This window comes from Salvelinus alpinus, chromosome 6, assembly GCF_045679555.1.
Source record: "Salvelinus alpinus chromosome 6, SLU_Salpinus.1, whole genome shotgun sequence".
NCBI lineage: Eukaryota > Metazoa > Chordata > Actinopteri > Salmoniformes > Salmonidae > Salvelinus > Salvelinus alpinus.
This window is the reverse complement of record NC_092091.1, coordinates 78,684,102-78,707,520: the sequence shown is the minus strand read 5'-3', so window position 1 is coordinate 78,707,520 and position 23,419 is coordinate 78,684,102. Positions and strand designations below refer to the sequence as shown.

Here is a 23,419-nt window from a genome sequence, read left to right as displayed (position 1 = left end):
TTTCCTCCTGTAGTATATTTCTGGAGTTAAACTGTAGCCCTGACAATAATGTCTTTTCCCTTAGCACTTCCTGTTCCAGACCAGCTGACTGTTGACTCAGTGGACACCACATCAGCTGCTGTTAGCTGGATCCAGCCACCAGGATTGGACCAAACCCAACATCATTACCAGATCTCTTACCACTGTCCAGGGACAGAACCACACATCACTACCACATCTTCACACAGCATCACTCTCTCTGACCTGCAACGTGGTACTCAGTACTCTGTCACTGTCTGCACTGTGTTGGATAATGGAAAGCAAAGTGAACTGGTGTCAACAACCCTCACCACAAGTAAGGAAATACTCTACTTAAGTATTATGTCTGGTGTTAAAGTTTATTTAACTTTAACTAGTAAAACACTTGTTATTGTGGAGAGTATTGATATTCACAGCATTCTTTTCATTTATATTTCAGTAATAAGGCCTGAGAACCTGTGGATTATCATGTGAATAACTCCTGACTAAGGCCTGTTCTTAGGAGGGTTTTATTCATGATAATTCCCGGTTTCGAGGGTCTTATTGCTTTTATAAAACGGTTACCAAAAGATTAAAAAAGATGAACAACAGGTTTTCATTAAAAATGTACTTTTAATGAGTAACTTAGTTTTATTTCATCCTTTCACCAGACAATATAGACTGGGTAAAAGCCAGTTGTTAGTTACCCTCTGTGCCTCTTCTTGTAAAGTTTTTATTACGAGCCCCTCGGGTGTCTGGTTCTACTGCTGTTGACTTCTTTATCTTCTCGTGGTCACTGATGGCTGCATGGTGCGTTGCCTGGTCCTCCCCCTGTCGCTGCAGTTGTTTAACGATGTCCACGAAGATGTTGTTGGATGTTGAGTCTTTCATTAGACACCAGGAAAGGTTCAGAGGGGGGTTGTTATGTATCAGTTTAACTGGGTACAGAGACCCGTGTAGCTGCTCAGCCTGTACATTTCACCCTTAATATTCCTCACACTGCCGTAAAACTCCCCTGAATAGTTTTCAACCTTTCTTTTGTAGTTGTCTCAAAACAGATAGTTGTCCCCTTTTCACTAAGCCAGGCCATGAAACATCTCAGCCCAGTTTGTCTGCTTGACTGTGTTGGCTTCATTACGACTCTTTTCCAGAGAGTCATGTAGCATTATATTGAACCACTCCAATATGATATACTTCCGTGCGGCAGAATACATTCAGAGTAAAGATTTCAGATGAATCCCGTGTACCGTGTGGTGCTGAGGCTGACCCCCTTAAATAGCTGCCGACACATTACGTCCTCCTTTTCCTTTTCTCGGCTCATTCCAGAGAGAAGTGGCTTGGTAAGAGCTCTATGTTATTGTGTAAGAGCAGAAGTATACCTGCAGCTATTCAATAGCTTGGAGCAGCTAGCTAGCCTTACCATCTGGGTGCTCTGCTGTCCTCCCACTTGGTTTGGCTTGTGCCATCTCGTTTTGGTTTTGTCCCTGTTTTAATGACTTTTAGTGACAGTGTACCAACCTGGGCAATACACAGTTTGGTCTACCAGCATTGCAGCGCTGAGGTTTTGTCTTACTTGTCTGTGAGACTTGTCTGTCCAACGGTACCCTCCCAGTTATAGCCTTCGGGTTCGGGGACAGCGCCTAACCTGCAAGATCGGGAGACTGTGTGTTTCACTCCGGGAGGTGTTGCGAGGTGCACCACATTTATTCTCTCACAGGGAGCAGCCATCTTGCCTATTATCTTGTGTGTTCCATGGTGAACGAGCTATGCAAAGTAGCTAGCTTAACGAGAGGTTAACATCACAGGACTAAGCACAGATATAAACACACTTTCCCTTAAGTCCTGCCAACCTGAACCTACACGTACCTGTATATAGCAAGAAATAACTTATAAACGTGTTTTGGGTAGAACATCCCTTCACGGATAGTGTATGAGACTAAGGCTGATACTGTAGGTCTTATTATATACTATCATACAGTATTGTGCAGTGTTTACTATAGACAGAGTATAATTACACTGTTTATGCCACCATAGTGAGATTACACTGTTATTCACACAGTTGCTGGGTTAGTTTTCTGTTACACTATTTTACAGTACAGAGAGTAACTGTCATAGTTTCCAATGGAATCTCACATCTCAGCTCTATTACAGTCCTTGTGCCCAAGAACACCAAGGTAACCTGCCTGAATAACTACCGACCCGCAGCACTCACGTCTGTAGCCATGGAGTGCTTTGAAAGGCTGGTCATGGCTCACATTAACACCATCATCCCAGAAACCCTAGACCCACTCCAATTTGCATACCGCCCCAACAGATCCACAGATGACAAAAGGAACACGTATGTGAGAATACTGTTCATTGACTACAGCTCAGCATTCAACACCATTGTGCCCTGAAAACTTATCACTAAGCTAAGGACCCTGGGACTGAACACCTCCCTCTGCAACTGGATCCTGGACTTCCTGACGGGCCGCCCCCAGGTGTTAAGGGTAGCTAACAACACATCTGTCATGATGATCCTCAACACAGATGCCCCTCAGGGGTGCCTGCTTAGTCACCTCCTGTGCTCCTTGTTCACACAAGAATGCGTGGCCAAGCACGACTCCAACACCATCATTAAGTTTGCCGACGACACAACGGTGGTAGGCCTGATCCCGACAAAGATGAGACAGCCTACAGGGAGGAGGTAAGAGACCCGGCAGTGTGGTGCCAGGACAACAACCTGTCCCTCAAGACAAAGGTGCTGATCGTGGACTACAGGAAAAGGAGTGTCGAGCACACCCTCATTCACACCGAGTGGGCTGTAGTGGAGCTAGTCGAGAGCTTCAAGTTACTTGGTGTCCACATTGTTAACAAACTATCATTGACCAAACACACCAAGACAGTCGTGAACAGGGAACGACAATAGCTATTCCCCCTCAGGAAGTCGAGGTCCAAAGGGCTCCCTAACAGCTTTTACCAACAAGCCGTAAGACTGCTGAACAGTTAATCAAATGGCTACCAGGACTATTTGCATTGACCCCCCCCCCTTTTTTTTCCTCTACGCTGCTGCTACTCTCTGTTTTTTATCTATGCAAGTGTCACTTTACTCCTACCTACATGTACATATTACCTTAATTACCTCCACTAACCTGTACCCCCGCACATTGACTCGCTCCCGGCACCCCATGTATATAGCCTCGTTATTATTATTTTATTGTGTTACTTATTTCCAAATAAATTTAACTTTATTTTATTTAGTAAATATTTTCTTAACTCTTCTCTTTCTTAAAACTGCATTGTTGGTTAAGGGATTGTAAGTAAGCATTGCAAGGTAATGTCTACACCTGTTGTATTCAGTGCATGTGACAAACATTTGATTTGATTGTACCTGTGTTTACTATAGTTGTTACACTTTACAGTACAGACAGTAACTATCCCTTAATTGGAAACTGACATCTCTATTACACTACTGTTTACCCACACAGTGTATGGCTGGGTTTACCATAGTTTTTGTGTTGTACTACTTACAGTAGGCTACATACAGTAACTATGCTAGTTTCCTTTGGAAAGTCCCTTTTCAGCTATTACACTGCAGTCTTGCACAGTGTGTAGCTGAGGTTACTTGTTTTCTGTTTTACTTACAGTTAAGAACAAGTTTGAACACTGTTAAAGCTCCCAATTTAGCGCTTTATTGAGACCGTGTCCATCCAAAACTGAGCTTTGTCATTTCCAACAAACAGAGTGCTCACTTCCCAAAATATACACATTATATCTCACATGACCATTACACACATGACGCATGGTGGGTGTGGAAGCAATTCAATTCTCTTTTGTGCACAATCAATCATTATTAATCACAGAGGTACATATGGTCATAACGGATTATGTAAATACAAATGGGTTGAAGTTAAAACCTAGGCAACAGTAAAAAAGATTATGCTGGAAACCCCTTCACTTTTTCCACAAGTTAAGTTACAGCCTTATTCTAAAATGGATTAAATAGTTTTTTTTCCCTCATCAATCGACAGGAAATTCCCTATAATGACAAGGCAAAAACAACTTTATAACAATGTTAAACTTAAATATTACATTTACATAAGTATTCAGACCCTTTACTCAGTACTTTGTTGAAGCACCTTTGGCAGCGATTACAGCCTCAAGTCTTCTTGGGTATGACGCTACAAGCATGGCACACCTGTATTTGGGGAGTTTCTCCAATTCTTCTCTGCAGATCCTCTCAAGCTCTGTCAGGTTGGATGGTGAGCGTCGCTGCACAGCTATTTTAAGGTCTCCAGAGATGTTCGATCAGGTTCAAGTCCGGGCTCTGGCTGGGGACTTGCTTCCATTCAGCCACATATTCAGACATTCCGAGACTTTCTTGCATTGTTTTGGGTTTATCAAAATGTGTAAAAAGTCAAGGGGTCTGAATACTTTCCGAAGGCACTTTACACTGAGTGTATAGCCTTTAGGAACACCTGCTCTTTGACAAAGTGAATCCTGTTAAATCCACTTCAATCAGTGTAGATGGAGGGGAGACAGGTTAAAGAAGGATTCTTAAGCCTTGAAACGATTGAGACATGGATTGTGTACATGTGCCATTCAGAGGGTGAATGGGCAAGACAAAAGATTGAAGTGCCTTTGAACAGGGTATGTTAGTAGGTGCCAGGCGCACCGGTTTGAGTGTGTCAAGAACTGCAAAGCTGTTGGGTTTTTCTCGCTCAAAAGTTTTCTTTCTGTATCAAGAATGGTCCACCACCCGCAGGACATCCAGCCAACGGCAGGTCAGTGGTCAAAAAAGGGTCATTGATGAAAGAGGACAAAGAAGGACTGACACATTGTGCAGAGCAACAGACGGGCTAAAGTTAGTCAACTGACAGTCCAGTACAACGTTGGTGCCCAAAGACCCATAAAGAATGCACAACTTGTCTTATCTTGACACGATTGGTGTATGGCAGCCGACGACCTTAGTTCCACTTCTTTCAGCAAAAAACAAGAAACTACGGTTGCACTGGGCTAAGGAACCAAAGCACTGGACACTGGAGAATTTAAAAAACATTGCCTGGTCTGATGAATCCCAGTCCCTGCTGTTTCACGTTGATGAGAGAACTAGGGTACGGAGAAACGCACATGAATACATGCATACATCATGCCACGTGTTACCATTACAGGCTGGTGATGGTGGTGTGATGGTGAGGGCTGTGTTTTCATGACACACATTGGGCCCCTTGATAAAAGTGGAGGAACATTTGAATGCCACAGGATATCTGGACATCATTGTCGATCAGGTGCATCCCTTCATGGCAGCAGTGTATCCATCTGCTAATGGATTTGTTCAGCAGGATAATGCCCCGTGCCACAAGGCTAGGATTGTCCAGGAATGTTTCCATGAACATGACAGTGAATTTAGCTAACTACAGTGGCCTGCCCAGTCACCAGATCTCAATCCAATTGAGCATATGTGGGATGAGATGGAATGAGCTATTCAGAGTAGAGATCCACTACCAGCCAACTTGACACAACTGCGGGAAGCATTGGAGTCAGCATGGGCCAGCATCCCTGTGGAATGCTTTCGACACCTTGTAGAGTCCATGACCCAACAAATTGAGGCTGTTCTGAGGGCAAAAGGGGGTGCAACTCAATATTAGGAAGGTGTTCTTAATGTTTTGTACAATCAGTGTAAACAGCAACACCATGTAGATGTTGTAACCATATATTGCTACCACTGTATCATCAAAGGAATTATCTAAGTGAGTTTCAGAGATAGACAGTATACAGTGGTGGAAAAAGTACTCAGATTTCATTCTTGAGCAAAAGTAAAAAGTGCAAGTAAATACTATACATCAAATTCCTTATATAAAGCAAACCAGGCAGCACGATTTTCTATTTGTTATTTATTTACGGTCAGTCAGGGGCACACTCCAATGCTCAGACATCATTTACAAACACAGTATTTGTGTTTAGTGAGTCCACCAGATTAGAGGCAGTAGGGATGACAATGCGTTATATTGATAGGTGCGTGAATTGGAACATATTGCTGTCCAATATTTGAAATGTAATGAGTACTTTTAGGTGTCAGGGAAAATGTATGGAGTAAAAAGTACATTATTTTCTCTAGGAATGTAGTGGAGTGAAAGTAGTCAAAAATATAAGTAGTAAAGTACATATACCCTCAACAACTACTTAAGTAGTACTTTACACCACTGCCAGTATATGAAAGCTTTTGGTTTCTAGCAAGTTATCTATATCATTAACCTTGTTTCTTAGGCTACATATGTTAATGTGGCTATTTTTAGCACCTTTCTGGGTTGCTTGATAGTTTTTTATTGCTTTACTGGGAGAAGACATCAATCAATCAAATGTATTTATAAAGCCCTTTTTACATCAGCCGATATCACAAAGTGCTGTACAGAAACCCAGCCTAAAACCCTAAACAGCAAGCAATGCAGGTGTAGAAGCGTGGTGGCTAGGAAAAACTCCCTAGAAAGGCCAACACCTAGGAAGAAACATTTACATTTACATTTAAGTCATTTAGCAGACGCTCTTATCCAGAGCGACTTACAAATTGGTGCATTCACCTTATGACATCCAGTGGAACAGCCACTTTACAATAGTGCATCTAAATCTTTTAAGGGGGGGGGGGGGGGGGTGAGAAGGATTACTTTATCCTATCCTAGGTATTCCTTAAAGAGGTGGGGTTTCAGGTGTCTTCGGAAGGTGGTGATTGACTCCGCTGTCCTGGCGTCGTGAGGGAGTTTGTTCCACCATTGGGGGGCCAGAGCAGCGAACAGTTTTGACTGGGCTGAGCGGGAACTGTACTTCCTCAGTGGTAGGGAAGCGAGCAGGCCAGAGGTGGATGAACGCAGTGCCCTTGTTTGGGTGTAGGGCCTGATCAGAGCCTGGAGGTACTGAGGTGCCGTTCCCCTCACAGCTCCGTAGGCAAGCACCATGGTCTTGTAGCGGATGCGAGCTTCAACTGGAAGCCAGTGGAGAGAGCGGAGGAGCGGGGTGACGTGAGAGAACTTGGGAAGGTTGAACACCAGACGGGCTGCGGCGTTCTGGATGAGTTGTAGGGGTTTAATGGCACAGGCAGGGAGCCCAGCCAACAGCGAGTTGCAGTAATCCAGACGGGAGATGACAAGTGCCTGGATTAGGACCTGCGCCGCTTCCTGTGTGAGGCAGGGTCGTACTCTGCGGATGTTGTAGAGCATGAACCTACAGGAACGGGCCACCGCCTTGATGTTAGTTGAGAACGACAGGGTGTTGTCCAGGATCACGCCAAGGTTCTTAGCGCTCTGGGAGGAGGACACAATGGAGTTGTCAACCGTGATGGCGAGATCATGGAACGGGCAGTCCTTCCCCGGGAGGAAGAGCAGCTCCGTCTTGCCGAGGTTCAGCTTGAGGTGGTGATCCGTCATCCACACTGATATGTCTGCCAGACATGCAGAGATGCGATTCGCCACCTGGTCATCAGAAGGGGGAAAGGAGAAGATTAGTTGTGTGTCGTCTGCATAGCAATGATAGGAGAGACCATGTGAGGTTATGACAGAGCCAAGTGACTTGGTGTATAGCGAGAATAGGAGAGGGCCTAGAACAGAGCCCTGGGGGACACCAGTGGTGAGAGCACGTGGTGAGGAGACAGATTCTCGCCACGCCACCTGGTAGGAGCGACCTGTCAGGTAGGACGCAATCCAAGCGTGGGCCGCGCCGGAGATGCCCAACTCGGAGAGGGTGGAGAGGAGGATCTGATGGTTCACAGTATCGAAGGCAGCCGATAGGTCTAGAAGGATGAGAGCAGAGGAGAGAGAGTTAGCTTTAGCAGTGCGGAGCGCCTCCGTGATACAGAGAAGAGCAGTCTCAGTTGAATGACTAGTCTTGAAACCTGACTGATTTGGATCAAGAAGGTCATTCTGAGAGAGATAGCGGGAGAGCTGGCCAAGGACGGCACGTTCAAGAGTTTTGGAGAGAAAAGAAAGAAGGGATACTGGTCTGTAGTTGTTGACATCGGAGGGATCGAGTGTAGGTTTTTTCAGAAGGGGTGCAACTCTCGCTCTCTTGAAGACGGAAGGGACGTAGCCAGCGGTCAGGGATGAGTTGATGAGCGAGGTGAGGTAAGGGAGAAGGTCTCCGGAAATGGTCTGGAGAAGAGAGGAGGGGATAGGGTCAAGCGGGCAGGTTGTTGGGCGGCCGGCCGTCACAAGACGCGAGATTTCATCTGGAGAGAGAGGGGAGAAAGAGGTCAGAGCACAGGGTAGGGCAGTGTGAGCAGAACCAGCGGTGTCGTTTGACTTAGCAAACGAGGATCGGATGTCGTCGACCTTCTTTTCAAAATGGTTGACGAAGTCATCTGCAGAGAGGGAGGAGGGGGGAGGAGGGGGAGGAGGATTCAGGAGGGAGGAGAAGGTGGCAAAGAGCTTCCTAGGGTTAGAGGCAGATGCTTGGAATTTAGAGTGGTAGAAAGTGGCTTTAGCAGCAGAGACAGAAGAGGAAAATGTAGAGAGGAGGGAGTGAAAGGATGCCAGGTCCGCAGGGAGGCGAGTTTTCCTCCATTTCCGCTCGGCTGCCCGGAGCCCTGTTCTGTGAGCTCGCAATGAGTCGTCGAGCCACGGAGCGGGAGGGGAGGACCGAGCCGGCCTGGAGGATAGGGGACATAGAGAATCAAAGGATGCAGAAAGGGAGGAGAGGAGGGTTGAGGAGGCAGAATCAGGAGATAGGTTGGAGAAGGTTTGAGCAGAGGGAAGAGATGATAGGATGGAAGAGGAGAGGGTAGCGGGGGAGAGAGAGCGAAGGTTGGGACGGCGCGATACCATCCGAGTAGGGGCAGTGTGGGAAGTGTTGGATGAGAGCGAGAGGGAAAAGGATACAAGGTAGTGGTCGGAGACTTGGAGGGGAGTTGCAATGAGGTTAGTGGAAGAACAGCATCTAGTAAAGATGAGGTCGAGCGTATTGCCTGCCTTGTGAGTAGGGGGGGAAGGTGAGAGGGTGAGGTCAAAAGAGGAGAGGAGTGGAAAGAAGGAGGCAGAGAGGAATGAGTCAAAGGTAGACGTGGGGAGGTTAAAGTCGCCCAGAACTGTGAGAGGTGAGCCGTCCTCAGGAAAGGAGCTTATCAAGGCATCAAGCTCATTGATGAACTCTCCGAGGGAACCTGGAGGGCGATAAATGATAAGGATGTTAAGCTTGAAAGGGCTGGTAACTGTGACAGCATGGAATTCAAAGGAGGCGATAGACAGATGGGTAAGGGGAGAAAGAGAGAATGACCACTTGGGAGAGATGAGGATCCCGGTGCCACCACCCCGCTGACCAGAAGCTCTCGGGGTGTGCGAGAACACGTGGGCGGACGAAGAGAGAGCAGTAGGAGTAGCAGTGTCATCTGTGGTGATCCATGTTTCCGTCAGTGCCAAGAAGTCGAGGGACTGGAGGGAGGCATAGGCTGAGATGAACTCTGCCTTGTTGGCCGCAGATCGGCAGTTCCAGAGGCTACCGGAGACCTGGAACTCCACGTGGGTCGTGCGTGCTGGGACCACCAGATTAGGGTGGCCGCGGCCACGCGGTGTGGAGCGTTTGTATGGTCTGTGCAGAGAGGAGAGAACAGGGATAGACAGACACATAGTTGACAGGCTACAGAAGAGACTAAGCTAATGCAAAGGAGATTGGAATGACAAGTGGACTACGCGTCTCGAATGTTCAGAAAGTTAAGCTTACGTAGCAAGAATCTTATTGACTAGAATGATTAAGATGATACAGTACTGCTGAAGTAGGCTAGCTGGCAGTGGCTGCGTTGTTGACTTTGTAGGCTAGCTGGCAGTGGCTGCGTTGTTGACACTACACTAATCAAGTCGTTCCGTTGAGTGTAATAGTTTCTACAGTGCTGCTATTCGGGGGCTAGCTGGCTAGATAGCAGTGTTGATTACGTTACGTTGCGTTAAAAGAACGACAGTAGCTGGCTAGCTAACCTAGAAAATCGCTCTAGACTACACAATTATCTTTGATACAAAGACGGCTATGTAGCTAGCTGTGTAGCTAGCTACATAGAGAGGAACCTAGAGAGGAACCAGACTCTGAGGGGTGGCCAGTCCTCTTCTGGCTGTGCCGGGTGGAGATTATAACAATACATCGCCATACAAGGCCAGATCGTTCTCCAAGATGTTCAAACGTTCATAGATGACCAGCAGGGTCAAATAATAATCACAGTGGTTGTAGAGGGTGCAACAGGTAAGTACATCAGGAGTAAATGTCACTTGGCATTTAGATGTTGAAATAGCAGGTGTGGTAGAGAGAGAAAGTTGAAAACAGCAGGTCTGGGACTCGGTGGCACGTTCAGTGAACAGGTCAGGGTTCCATAGCCGCAGGCAGAAGAGTTGAAACTGGTGCAGCAGCACGACCAGGTGGACTGAGGACAGCAAGGAGTCATCAGGACAAGTAGTCCTGAGGCCTGGTCCTAGGGCTCAGGTCCTCTGGGAGGGGAGGGAGGATGGGAGAGAGAGAGAATTAGAGGGAGCATACTTAAATTCTCACAGGACACCGGATAATAACACCAGATATAACAAACTGACCCTAGCCCCCCAGCACATAGACTACTGCAGCATAGATACTGGAGGCTGAGACGGGGTGGGTCGGGAGACCCTGTGTCCCCGTCCAACAATACCCCCGAACAGGGCCAACCAGGCAGGATTTAACCCCATCTACTTTGCCAAAGCACATCCCCAACACAACCAGAGGGATATCAACAGACCAGCAACCTACTACCCTGAGACAAGGAGGAGTATAGCCCACGAAGATCCCCTCCACTGCACGAGCCCGAGGGGGCGACAAACCGGACAGGAAGATCAAGTCAGTGACTCAACCCACTCAGCCATCAGTGACTCAACCCACTTGAGACATGACCGTGGTATTTATTTGAGCTGATAGTGCAGGGTGAACTGCTCACAGTGGGCTTTCTACTAGGGCAAACCATCTGTGTTAACAGTATCAATAAAGTTCATAGGCACATGATTACTGCTGACAGTAGCTGTAGGATAAAATGAAGTTACTTACATTATGATTGACAACACACCTGGGAAAATGTACATTTGCAGCAGCCTTATGACAGCTCAGCGACACAATGGTAGAGACTATCTGAGCAGGGCTTGGGTCACTGATAAGTCATTTTCTCATCGCGCTCTTGAATTGCGAGGACAGGGCCCAGGCACTAAGATGATTCTGATGGTCATTCATGTAGAGCATCTTCTGTTTCCAAAAGGGATCGAAGTTACCTATAAAAGTTATGCCAACAGGTCTACAGTAGTCTTTTCGCCAGATGTGTAATGCCAGGAGCTGAATATTCCGCTGTTGCGGTCGAGCAAATACACAGGGCCTGAAATAACCGGCTGCTTTTTGGAGTCTTTCAGAGTTAGAATCAGCTCTTTAAAATCCAGTTTCACCAGTTCTGAGCTGCCCTCCTGTCATTTTACCCCAAATGGACTACAAGAGTGTCAGTCCCCGGCAGCTATCGTAGAACGTTAGGAAGCAGCCTAGTAATTGTAAATTGTATAATTTTGCAGTTTTGGTTTGCTAGCTACCAGTTAATGCTAGCATTTTTTGTGTGTACCCTGTGCATGCTACCTCGTTTTAGTGTGGTTATCATTACTATATTTTTTATAACTGTTACAGTCATTATAATTGCTGCCTACTAGTATGTGTATCAGCAAGGTTTTTATTGTTTGTATATTAATGTTACCACTGTAATGTATAGCCTTAGATGGTACTGCTGTAGTAAAGGGCACCATTGCCACGTTTCTATAGGTCCCAGAACAACCAGTCCTGGTGGCCATTTGATTAATTGTTCAGCAGGCTTATGGCTTGGGGGTAGAAGCTGTTAAGGAGCCTTAAGGACCTAGACTTGACGCTCCGGTACCGCTTGCCGTGCGGTAGAAGCAAGAACAGTCTATGACCTGGGCGACTGGAGTCCTTGACAAATTTTTGGGCCTTCCTCTGACACCACCTAGTATATAGGTCCTGGATGGCAGGAAGCTTGGCCCAGTGATGTACTGGGCTGTACGCATTTCCCTCTGTAGTGCCTTACAGTCAGATGCCGAGCAATTGCCATACCAGGCGGTGATGCAACTGGTCAGGATGCTCTCGATGGTGCAGGTGTAGAACTTTTTGAGGATCTGGGGACCCATGGCAAATATTTTCAGCTCCAGCTAGCCATTCTTTCATGGTCCTATGTCTCCGGATTTAGTGACTAATAGATGCACCACTGGGTGGCTTTGCTGAGGCAGGATGAGCTGTCATCTTGATATAGAAGGATATTATACCTATGTAACATAGCTACTGGACCACGGGGATGACACAATCATGATCATAAAGCAATACTTGAGGGAGTCATGTAGCTCCACAATCTCAGAATCAAACAAATGTAACATCGTAGAGCAGAGGATCATGGCCCCTGATCTTGAGGGTGAAACCGGGACCAAATGAGAAGCAGTATCAGCGTTGATGCAGAATTGAGTGGCCCATAGCTCAGAGCTAGCCAGCAGCGTTGACGAAGGAACCAGAACTGTGATGAGTTCCTGTATATTGTCATTGGCTGCTAGCATCAATGTTGAACAGATGCTCAGTATGCAGGTAGCATAACATGAGAGGACAAAGCAGTGATAGTTCTAGTGATGATGACTGATGTTCCATGATAATTATTTTATCTAGGGGTGTACGATAGTACGGTTAGCATGTGTGTCCATAATGCAAACAGAATTTAAGAGATCATGCTTAAAGGGTAGGAACCTTTTGTGTATTTCAGACTGAAGAACCCATAAAAGTTATCATATGGACCGCCTCTGGAAAAGCAGAATGTAAACACAACACTGTTGCCTTAACTTGGACTCAAACTTGTGCTACTGAGAGAGGAGAGATACTCTTCGATGTGCATGTTGTCCTCTTTTCTGTAGGCCATGAGATTAGCAGAGAGATGGATCCCGAGCAGACTACACAATGATCTGACTCCCTTCTATTGGACCATGATAAAGAAACGCTGCACTTAGCTGATGGACATTTGTAATGGAAAAGATGCATGGTGATATAACTTCTTCAGGCTGCCCGATATCGGTACACTTATGACAACATCCAGCTCAAGTGCATGGCGCGAAATTCAAAATATATTTTTTAGAAATATTTAACTTTCACACATTAACAAGTCCAATACAGCATTTGAAAGATAAACATCTTTTGAATCCAGCCAACATGTCCGATTTTTAAAATGTTTTACAGCGAAAACACCACGTATATTTATGTTAGCTCACCACCAAATACAAAAAAGGACAGACATTTTTCACAGCACAGGTAGCATGCACAAAACCAACCTAACTAACCAAGATCCAACCAAACTAACCATGAAACAACTTCATCAGATGACAGTCCTATAACATGTTACACAATAAATCTATGTTTTGTTTGAAAAATGTGCATATTTGAGGTATAAATCAGTTTTACATTGATGCTACCATCACAGCTACCGTCAGAAATAGCACAGAAGCAACCAGAGTAATTACAGACGCCAACGTCAAATACCTAAATACTCATCATAAAACTTTTCTGAAAAATATATGGTGTATAGCAAATGAAAGACAAAGATCTTGTGAATACAGCCAATATTTCCGATTTTTTAAGTGTTTTACAGCGAAAACACAATATAGCGTTATATTAGCTTACTACAATAGCTAACACACAACAGCATTGCTTCAAGGCAAACGGTACCGATAGCACAGTTCGACAGATATATGAAATAGCATCCCAAAATGGGTCCTACTTTTGGTGGTCTTCCATCAGAATGTTGTACAAGGGGTCCTTTGTCCAGAACAGTCGTTGTTTGGATTAAGAACGACTTCTTTCCCTCTTGAATTAGCAAGCGCACTGGCCAAGTGGAGCGAAGCTCTCCTTCGTGAACAAAGTCAAACAACGCAACACGCCTAACGTCCCGAATAAATTTCAATAATCTAATAAAACTATATTGAAAAAACATACTTTACGATGATATTGTAACATGTATCAAATAAAATCAAAGCCGGAGATAGTATTCGCCTATAACGACGGATTTCCAGAAGGCGATTCCAGGTTCAACTTTGCGCTTTTGAAAATACAGGAAATGGCGGACCAGTCATTCCAAGAGGATTTATTCCACTTCAGAGCAAGATAATCCATTCATTTCTTCTCTCACTTCCTCTTGACATCTAGGGGAAGGTGTATGACGTGTATGTATACCAATACGTGTCATGCCCATTTATAGGCAAGCCCTTGAACAGAGACCTCCGATTTCAGAAACTAACTTCCTGTCAGGAAGTGGGCTGCAGAAGGAGTTCTGTTTCACTCAGAGAAATAATTCAAACGGTTTTAGAAACTAGAGAGTTTTTTCTATCCAATAGTAATAATAATATGCATATTGTACGAGCAAGAATTGAGTACGAGGCTGTTTGAAATGGGCACCTTTTTCCAAGTTAGTCAATACGCCCCCTTCAGCCATAAGAAGATAACAGAAGACATCGTACAGAGAGTAGACAGAATGCTGCAGCTCAGCCATGGCATACCATCACATACCATCACATACCATCACATACCATCACATACCATCACATAGCATCACATACCATCACATACCATCACATACCATCACATACCATCACATACCATCACATAGCATCACATAGCATCACATAGCATCACATAGCATCACATAGCATCACATACCATCACATAGCATCACATAGCATCACATACCATCACATAGCATCCTTTATAACAGGGACTTACACACACACACACATGCACGCACATACGCACATAGCATGACATAGCATCACATACCATCACATAGCATCACATAGCATAACACAACATACAGTATACTAACAACCCCCCAGAACTGCAACTAAACAGTAGCAATGTATAACCACCTTTACTATCTAATCCTTGATTCATAAAACCAAAATCGCTGCCTGTCATTAACGTTGTTCCTCAATTATGATAGTATTTGGTGTCCAGATGTTTAGTTACGCCGGGACACTTTCCATCATCAGCTGATCCAGGAAGTCATTTTCTGACAATATTGCATGTGACTCAACAACAGCCCAAAGTGAAGGGAAAACAGTGTTTATGAGGAATGTCAAGAATATTTTGGTGTCTCATTTGACCAACCACTGGCCTTGTGGTTAGTGTTCACCCTGTGATTGGTAGGTTGGGAGTTTGACACCCGGCCGAGTCATACCAAACAGTGTAAAACTGGGACTAAATCAGTCTCTGCTTGGCACTCAGCATTAAGGAGATATATTGAGGGTAAGGACCTGCAATAGACTAGCGTTCTGTCCAGGGTGTGTTCACTACGTGTACATCAAGCAGCCTCACACTACAGAAACAGGACATGTTATTGTACCTTTATTCCATGCTGTAATGTATAGAGATACTGATATAGTTCTAGAAACAGGACATGTTATTGTACCTTTATTCCATGCTGTAATGTATAGAGATACTGATATAGAAACAGGACCTGTTATTGTACCTTTATTCCATGCTGTAATGTATAGAGATACTGATATAGTTCTAGAAACAGGACATGTTATTGTACCTTTATTCCATGCTGTAATGTATAGAGATACTGATATAGATCTAGAAACAGGACATGTTATTGTACCTTTATTCCATGCTGTAATGTATAGAGATTCTGATATAGATCTAGAAACAGGACATGTTATTGTACCTTTAGTCCATGCTGTAATGTAGAGATACTGATATAGTTCTAGAAACAGGACATGTTATTGTACCTTTATTCCATGCTGTAATGTATAGAGATACTGATATAGTTCTAGAAACAGGACATGTTATTGTACCTTTATTCCATGCTGTAATGTATAGAGATACTGATATAGATCTAGAAACAGGACATGTTATTGTACCTTTATTCCATGCTGTAATGTATAGAGATACTGATATAGTTCTAGAAACAGGACATGTTATTGTACCTTTATTCCATGCTGTAATGTATAGAGATACTGATATAGATCTAGAAACAGGACATGATATTGTACCTTTATTCCATGCTGTAATGTATAGAGATACTGATATAGATCTAGAAACAGGACATGTTATTGTACCTTTATTCCATGCTGTAATGTATAGAGATACTGATATAGTTCTAGAAACAGGACATGTTATTGTACCTTTATTCCATGCTGTAATGTATAGAGATACTGATATAGTTCTAGAAACAGGACATGTTATTGTACCTTTATTCCATGCTGTAATGTATAGAGATACTGATCTAGATCTAGAAACAGGACATGTTATTGTACCTTTATTCCATGCTGTAATGTATAGAGATACTGATATAGTTCTAGAAACAGGACATGTTATTGTACCTTTATTCCATGCTGTAATGTATAGAGATACTGATATAGTTCTAGAAACAGGACATGTTATTGTACCTTTATTCCATGATGTAATGTATAGAGATACTGATATAGTTCTAGAAACAGGACATGTTATTGTACCTTTATTCCATGCTGTAATGTATAGAGATACTGATATAGATCTAGAAACAGGACATGATATTGTACCTTTATTCCATGCTGTAATGTATAGAGATACTGATATAGTTCTAGAAACAGGACATGTTATTGTACCTTTATTCCATGCTGTAATGTATAGAGATACTGATATAGTTCTAGAAACAGGACATGTTATTGTACCTTTATTCCATGCTGTAATGTATAGAGATACTGATATAGATCTAGAAACAGGACATGTTATTGTACCTTTATTCCATGCTGTAATGTATAGAGATACTGATATAGTTCTAGAAACAGGACATGTTATTGTACCTTTATTCCATGCTGTAATGTATAGAGATACTGATATAGTTCTAGAAACAGGACATGTTATTGTACCTTTATTCCATGCTGTAATGTATAGAGATACTGATATAGCTCTAGAAACAGGACATGTTATTGTACCTTTATTCCATGCTGTAATGTATAGAGATACTGATCTAGATCTAGAAACAGGACATGTTATTGTACCTTTATTCCATGCTGTAATGTATAGAGATACTGATATAGTTCTAGAAACAGGACATGTTATTGTATCTTTATTCCATGCTGTAATGTATAGAGATACTGATATAGAAACAGGACATGTTATTGTACCTTTATTCTATGCTGTAATGTATAGAGATACTGATATAGTTCTAGAAACAGGACATGTTATTGTACCTTTATTCCATGCTGTAATGTATAGAGATACTGATATAGATCTAGAAACAGGACATGTTATTGTACCTTTATTCCATGATGTAATGTATAGAGATACTGATATAGTTCTAGAAACAGGACATGTTATTGTACCTTTATTCCATGCTGTAATGTATAGAGATACTGATATAGTTCTAGAAACAGGACATGTTATTATACCTTTATTCCATGCTGTAATGTATAGAGATACTGATATAGTTCTAGAAACAGGACATGTTATTGTATCTTTATTCCATGCTGTAATGTATAGAGATACTGATATAGAAACAGGACATGTTATTGTACCTTTATTCCATGCTGTAATGTATAGAGATACTGATATAGATCTAGAAACAGGACCTGTTATTGTACCTTTATTCCATGCTGTAATGTATAGAGATACTGATATAGCTCTAGAAACAGGACATGTTATTGTACCTTTATTCCATGCTGTAATGTATAGAGATACTGATATAGTTCTAGAAACAGGACATGTTATTGTACCTTTATTCCATGCTGTAATGTATAAAGATACCGATATAGTTCTTTCACAGTAGTTGACAATTTCTCAATTTAATGGATATTTCATTGGTGTTTCAGTAAAATGGCTGCTTCCACATTTCACCAAACATAATTACCATACTGTATCTGGTCTCATAACAGCTCCCTTAGGAGTTAACGAGGTCAATGGATTCAGAGCTCATACTGTATCTGAATTCACATGCTTGCTTCCATTTCTGTGAGTCACTGTGTCACAGAGATGGTCTGCCTCTGCTTGCTTTAACGTCATCCAAAGTACAGTGTAAACACCTGTTAGTGTGCTTTTCTGCTACACGTTGAAGAGGATTTATAATCATGGCTCTCTTTTCATTTCTATTTACAGGACCTTTTCTCAGGGAGCTGTTGTCAAAGACTGGACTAGAAGATCATTATGAAAACAAGCTGACGTTAAGTACTGTCCTTGAGATATATGCTGATACTACATCAGATGAACCTCTTACCACTATGCAGTCACTTCCAGGGGCCTTCCTGAAGAAATTAATGATGGCAAATGTGAATGCAAGGAGTGTCAAATGTCTGACCACTGACCAGGATGTTTTCTATTGTGGTGTAGACAACCTGGACACTGATAACAGTAATGTAATTAATCCACTGGACCTGATAACTGCCCTGTTTCTGTGCTCAGACAGTTTCCTGCAGCAGGAGATGGTCCAGAAAATGTCCATGTGTCAGTTTGCTGTTCCTCTTCTGCTGCCCAACTGTGACACAAAACAAAGCACTTTGATGCTGTGGGCCTTGAGGGACATAGTGAGGAAGTTTAGACTCTCTTCCCAAATGGCCACAAATGCTTTTGTGGAGGAGAGAATTATTGTCTCTGATATTCCTATGGTGTCCTTTGTTAGGATAGGAGAGAGCAGCTTGTCCAAGTCTCATATTTTGAACAAGTTGCTTAGTAACCCTCATCAGTACCATGACACATTTGTTCATCATGATATGGATTGTGGCGATGTCCCTCGTCAAGTCTCAGATGGTCTGGTTGAAATCAGCTGGTACTTTCCATGTGGGAACAGAAACATAGACATGTTCACTAAGCCTGTGGCTGTTGTCAATCTCAGAGGAGACATCAGGTCCTTTGAAACACAGTTCTCCTTTCTGTGTCAAACATCAGCTGCAGTTTACATTTTCATTGATGATTTTGAGGCAGATCTCAAGGTTTTGGCAGGAAAAATCACAAAAGCAGAGTTATTTCTGGTTGTCAACTCTCAGAATAAAACATTCAGGGTGGACACATTGAAGAAAATAATCACAAACTACAGTATCAACCCAACAAATGTGATTGTGAAGAAGAAGCAGAATGATGCAGAATTTGTCAAAACCCTGCAGTCATCTGTGGGTGACATCATCGAACAAAGTAAAAACAGATTGACAATTGAAAACATGGCTGACGTGGCTCATCAGTTTGAGATTCTGGTTGATGAAGACAGTGATGAGTGTCAGAGTACCAGGAAGATGGCAGATGAAATCACTAGGAACATCAAAGACACAATTAAATTCAAAGACAAACAGCTACCCTTACAAGGGCACATCTGGAAAGAGCTTTCCCAGTTAGAAAAAGAGAGGTGTAGACTGAGGAAAGTAGGGGATCAAGACATTGAACACTACAAGAGCTCTCTGAAGAGAAAGGAGAAAGGGCTGAGAGAGAAGCAACATACATGTGACATGTCAGATGCAATGGAAAGCTTCATGTTAGGAATGTCAAGTTCAGGACCTACGCGTTCCTATTTCCTCAAATGGATGCGGATAAATCTGGACAATCTGTCACGGCAGAACCTGTCTGCTTTGCGGGACCGGTACAAAGATCTTTGCCAAAATTCTCCGGAGAAAAAAGACGACATTAAAGATTTGGATAAGCAATTATCTGACTGTTCCTTAGGCCTTGAACACTTCCTGCGTGAGTTGGGCCAGTTATATGAAGCTTCATGCTCCCTCCCTGAAGACAGTCCTCAAAGGAAACAGATGGAGCATCTCCCTGGATTGTGTGCTCAGATGCTGTTGGATGGTTTCCCCATTGAGCTTGTGGATGGAGATGCATCAAATATCCCTCTGAAGTGGATATCAGCTGTTCTGACTCAGCTTCATACTCTTGTGGACTCTAACAGCAAGATCCGGGTTGTCACAGTTTTAGGGGTCCAAAGCACAGGGAAGTCCACTCTCCTCAACACCATGTTTGGGGTCCAGTTTGCTGTCAGCAGTGGAAGATGCACCAGAGGGGCCTTCATGCTACTGATTAAAGTCAACAAAGAACTCAAGGAGGAGCTGAAATGTGACTTCATCATGTTCATTGACACAGAGGGGTTGAAATCACCAGAGTTGGCTCAACTAGATGACAGCCATGAACATGACAATGAACTGGCCACACTGGTGATAGGAATCAGTGATGTCACTATCATCAACATCGCCATGGAGAACTCCACAGAGATGAAAGACATTCTACAGATTGTTGTTCATGCTTTTATCAGGATGAAGGAAGTGGGGAAGAAGCCGATATGTCATTTTGTGCACCAGAATGTGTCAGACATGTCTGCTCATGACAACAACATGAGGGACAGGAAGAAGTTGTTGGAACAGTTGAATGAAATGACCCAGGCAGCAGCCAGAATGGAGAAGAAGGAGAATATCACCAAGTTCACTGATGTGATGGAGTATGATCCAGACACAAGCAGCTGCTACATCCCAGGACTCTGGCATGGGACTCCCCCTATGGTTCCAGTCAATGCAGGCTACAGTGAGGCTGTGTACAGCTTCAAGAAGACCTTGATGAAAGATTTCAGAATCTGCCAGAGTAATGATGACTTGACACATTTCCTAAAGTGGACACAAAGCTTGTGGGAGGCAGTGACATTTGAGAAATTCATCTTTAGTTTCAGAAACAGCTTGGTTGCAGATGCATACTCCAGATTATGCTCTGAGTACAATAGTTGGGAATGGGCCTTCCAGAAAGAGATGTATACATGGATGATTGGTGCTGAAACTAAAATATCCAATATTGTCATGACAGATCAACATCCCCAGAGGTCCATAAGAGATGTGCTACAAGTCTTGATTATAGAAGCATCTGGGAAACTGTCATTGGGAGAAAAGAAAATCCAAGACAATCTAGTAAAATACTTTGAAAAGCAAGATGGCCATGTCAATCTGGTGGAAAAATACAAGGAGGACTTTGTGTCCAGTGCCAAAACACTGAGACGAGAGACAGAAAACACAGTTAGGAATACTCTATATGGAGCTGTTGAAATCAAAGAGGGAATGACAGAATTGAACAACATCAAGAGTTCTCAGGCAAATAGAATGGAAAAGAAGGTTCTGACTCTGCTGCAGAACTGTAGAAAGAAATAATCTGTTCTATCAGATGAGGAACTCAGTGAAGAGTTTGAAAACATGTGGAAGAAAACTCTGTCTGAGATACACTTTAAAGGACTCCCAAGAAGAGATGTGGCTCAGGATGCCTTTATCATGTTAAGTTATAATCTGGCAACGAGGGGGAGTCATGTCAACAAGATGGTGGTTGGAAACAGTCTGGTGGATTGTGGTGAAACAGAATTTGTTGTGAAAACTGGGGGTTTAATTAAGCAATTTGGAGACTTAGTTAAGCAATTGGGTTTCAACTATTTCAGTAATAAACTACAAGAGTTGTGTGATGACATCATAACACAGTGTCAGTTGTTTATAACACAGAAGGTGGAAAACACAACAGATTACCATGATACTTACATCAAAGAGCTGCTGAACAAGATTGATGAAACATTGCAACAACACAAGAATGTTGAAGTCAGTGATGAATGTGAGGTTTCTCTGAAGCTACACATCTGTGGCAAAGCAGCCAGAGAGTTCCAGAAGATGCATAATGATTTCATTGAAGTCAATGACCCACGGAAGTGTCTGGAGAAGTCTAAGAACAAGTACCTTACTGAGTTCATAGACTTGTTTCATAACTGAGACCAGTGCCTAAAGAAAGCTGAAGCGTTCTCTAAGCTCTTACGATCAGCTGTACAGGACTATGTGACCAAAATGATTGGTCCTGATGTGGTTAATGAAGTGAAGACAGGTGAAGGGTCAGAGGTTTACAGCACAAGAGGGGCTTTCCAGTTCTCCATTTTTAAACCGCTCCTGACAGATGGAGAATATGAGAAATGTAAAGGGTACATGATCTCCCAGAGGACTGGAAGGCATTAACAACTCATGATTCAATGAAGAACTTGAAAGAGGCTTTCAACATGAAATAAAGTGGAGTTCTACTGTATATAATGACTGTTGTTTACAAACATGTTAACATATCATTTCACATTCAAAGACTTGACAACCATAAATAACTCTCATGACATGGATATATCACAGAATCAAAATGTGAGGAGCCAGTCGCCCAGAGTTAGAAATAATGTGCAGATCTGGAAATACACAACTGGATCACAGAAAGTCAAATTTACAAATACATTAATAAACTATATGACGTCTTAGCAATTTACAGATCTAATGTTCCAGAATGAAATAACTAACATGTTGAATTGTATGTGAAAGGAACACAATTGTAAGGGCTGTTGTCCTCCTCTTCCTCAGACGAGGAGAGGAGAGAAGGATCAGTGGACCAATACGCAGCATTAGGGAAATATGCCATCTCTTTATTTGTCACGACGGCACACGAAAACAAAACACTTACAAAATTACAAAACAAGAAAACGACGTAGACGAAAACCTGAACATGAACTTACATAACTAAAACGTAAAACTCACGGACAGGAACAGACTACATCAAAACGAACGAACAACCAAACAGTCCCGTATGGTACATACATCGACGACACAGGAGACAATCACCCACAAACAAACAGTGAGAACACCCTACCTAAATATGACTCTCAATTAGAGGAAAACGCAAAACACCTGCCTCTAATTAAGAGCCATACCAGGCAACCCAAAACCAACATAGAAACAGAAAACATAGACTGCCCACCCAAAACTCACGCCCTGACCATATACACATACAAAAACAACATAAAACAGGTCAGGAACGTTACAGAACCCCCCCCTCAAGGTGCGAACGCCGGGCGCACCAGCACAAAGTCCAGGGGAGGGTCTGGGTGGGCAGTTGACCACGGTGGTGGCTCAGGCTCTGGCCGCTGTCCCCACACCACCATAGTCACTCCCCGCTTCTGTCTTCCCCTCCCAATGACCACCCTCAAACTAACATCCCCTAAATGAACAGCCAACACCGGGAGAAGGGGCAGCACCGGGACAAGGGGCAGCACCGGGACAAGGGGCAGCACCGGGACAAGGGGCAGCACCGGGACAAGGGGCAGCACCGGGACAAGGGGCAGCACCGGGACAAGGGGCAGCACCGGGAGAAGGGGCAGCACCGGGAGAAGGGGCAGCACCGGGAGAAGGGGCAGCACCGGGAGAAGGGGCAGCACCGGGAGAAGGGGCAGCACCGGGAGAAGGGGCAGCACCGGGAGAAGGGGCAGCACCGGGAGAAGGGGCAGCACCGGGACAAGGGGCAGGTCCCGGCTGAGATACTCTGGCAGATCCTGACTGAACGGCTCTCGACGCTCATGGCTGGCTGACGGCTCTCGACGCTCATGGCTGGCTGACGGCTCTCGACGCTCATGGCAGGCTGACGGCTCTCGACGCTCATGGCA

General features: G+C 43.7%; 1 protein-coding gene across 4 annotated transcripts in view; it reads left to right on the top strand.

Annotated features, from left to right (window-relative positions):
* Window positions 1-23,419, top strand: part of LOC139579458 (up-regulator of cell proliferation-like) — a 584,460-nt gene that overhangs the window by 33,524 nt on the left and 527,517 nt on the right. The window contains exons 8-9 of one of the 4 annotated variants that reach the window (XM_071408140.1): window positions 65-334; window positions 18,112-22,247. The exons of the other annotated variants lie outside the window; for them this stretch is intronic. Of the exons in view, the coding sequence (XP_071264241.1) occupies window positions 65-334; window positions 18,112-21,125 (3,284 nt within the window). The 3' untranslated portion in view covers window positions 21,126-22,247. Of the gene's footprint in view, window positions 1-64; window positions 335-18,111; window positions 22,248-23,419 lie in introns of those variants that run through there. 4 annotated transcript variants of the gene reach the window in all.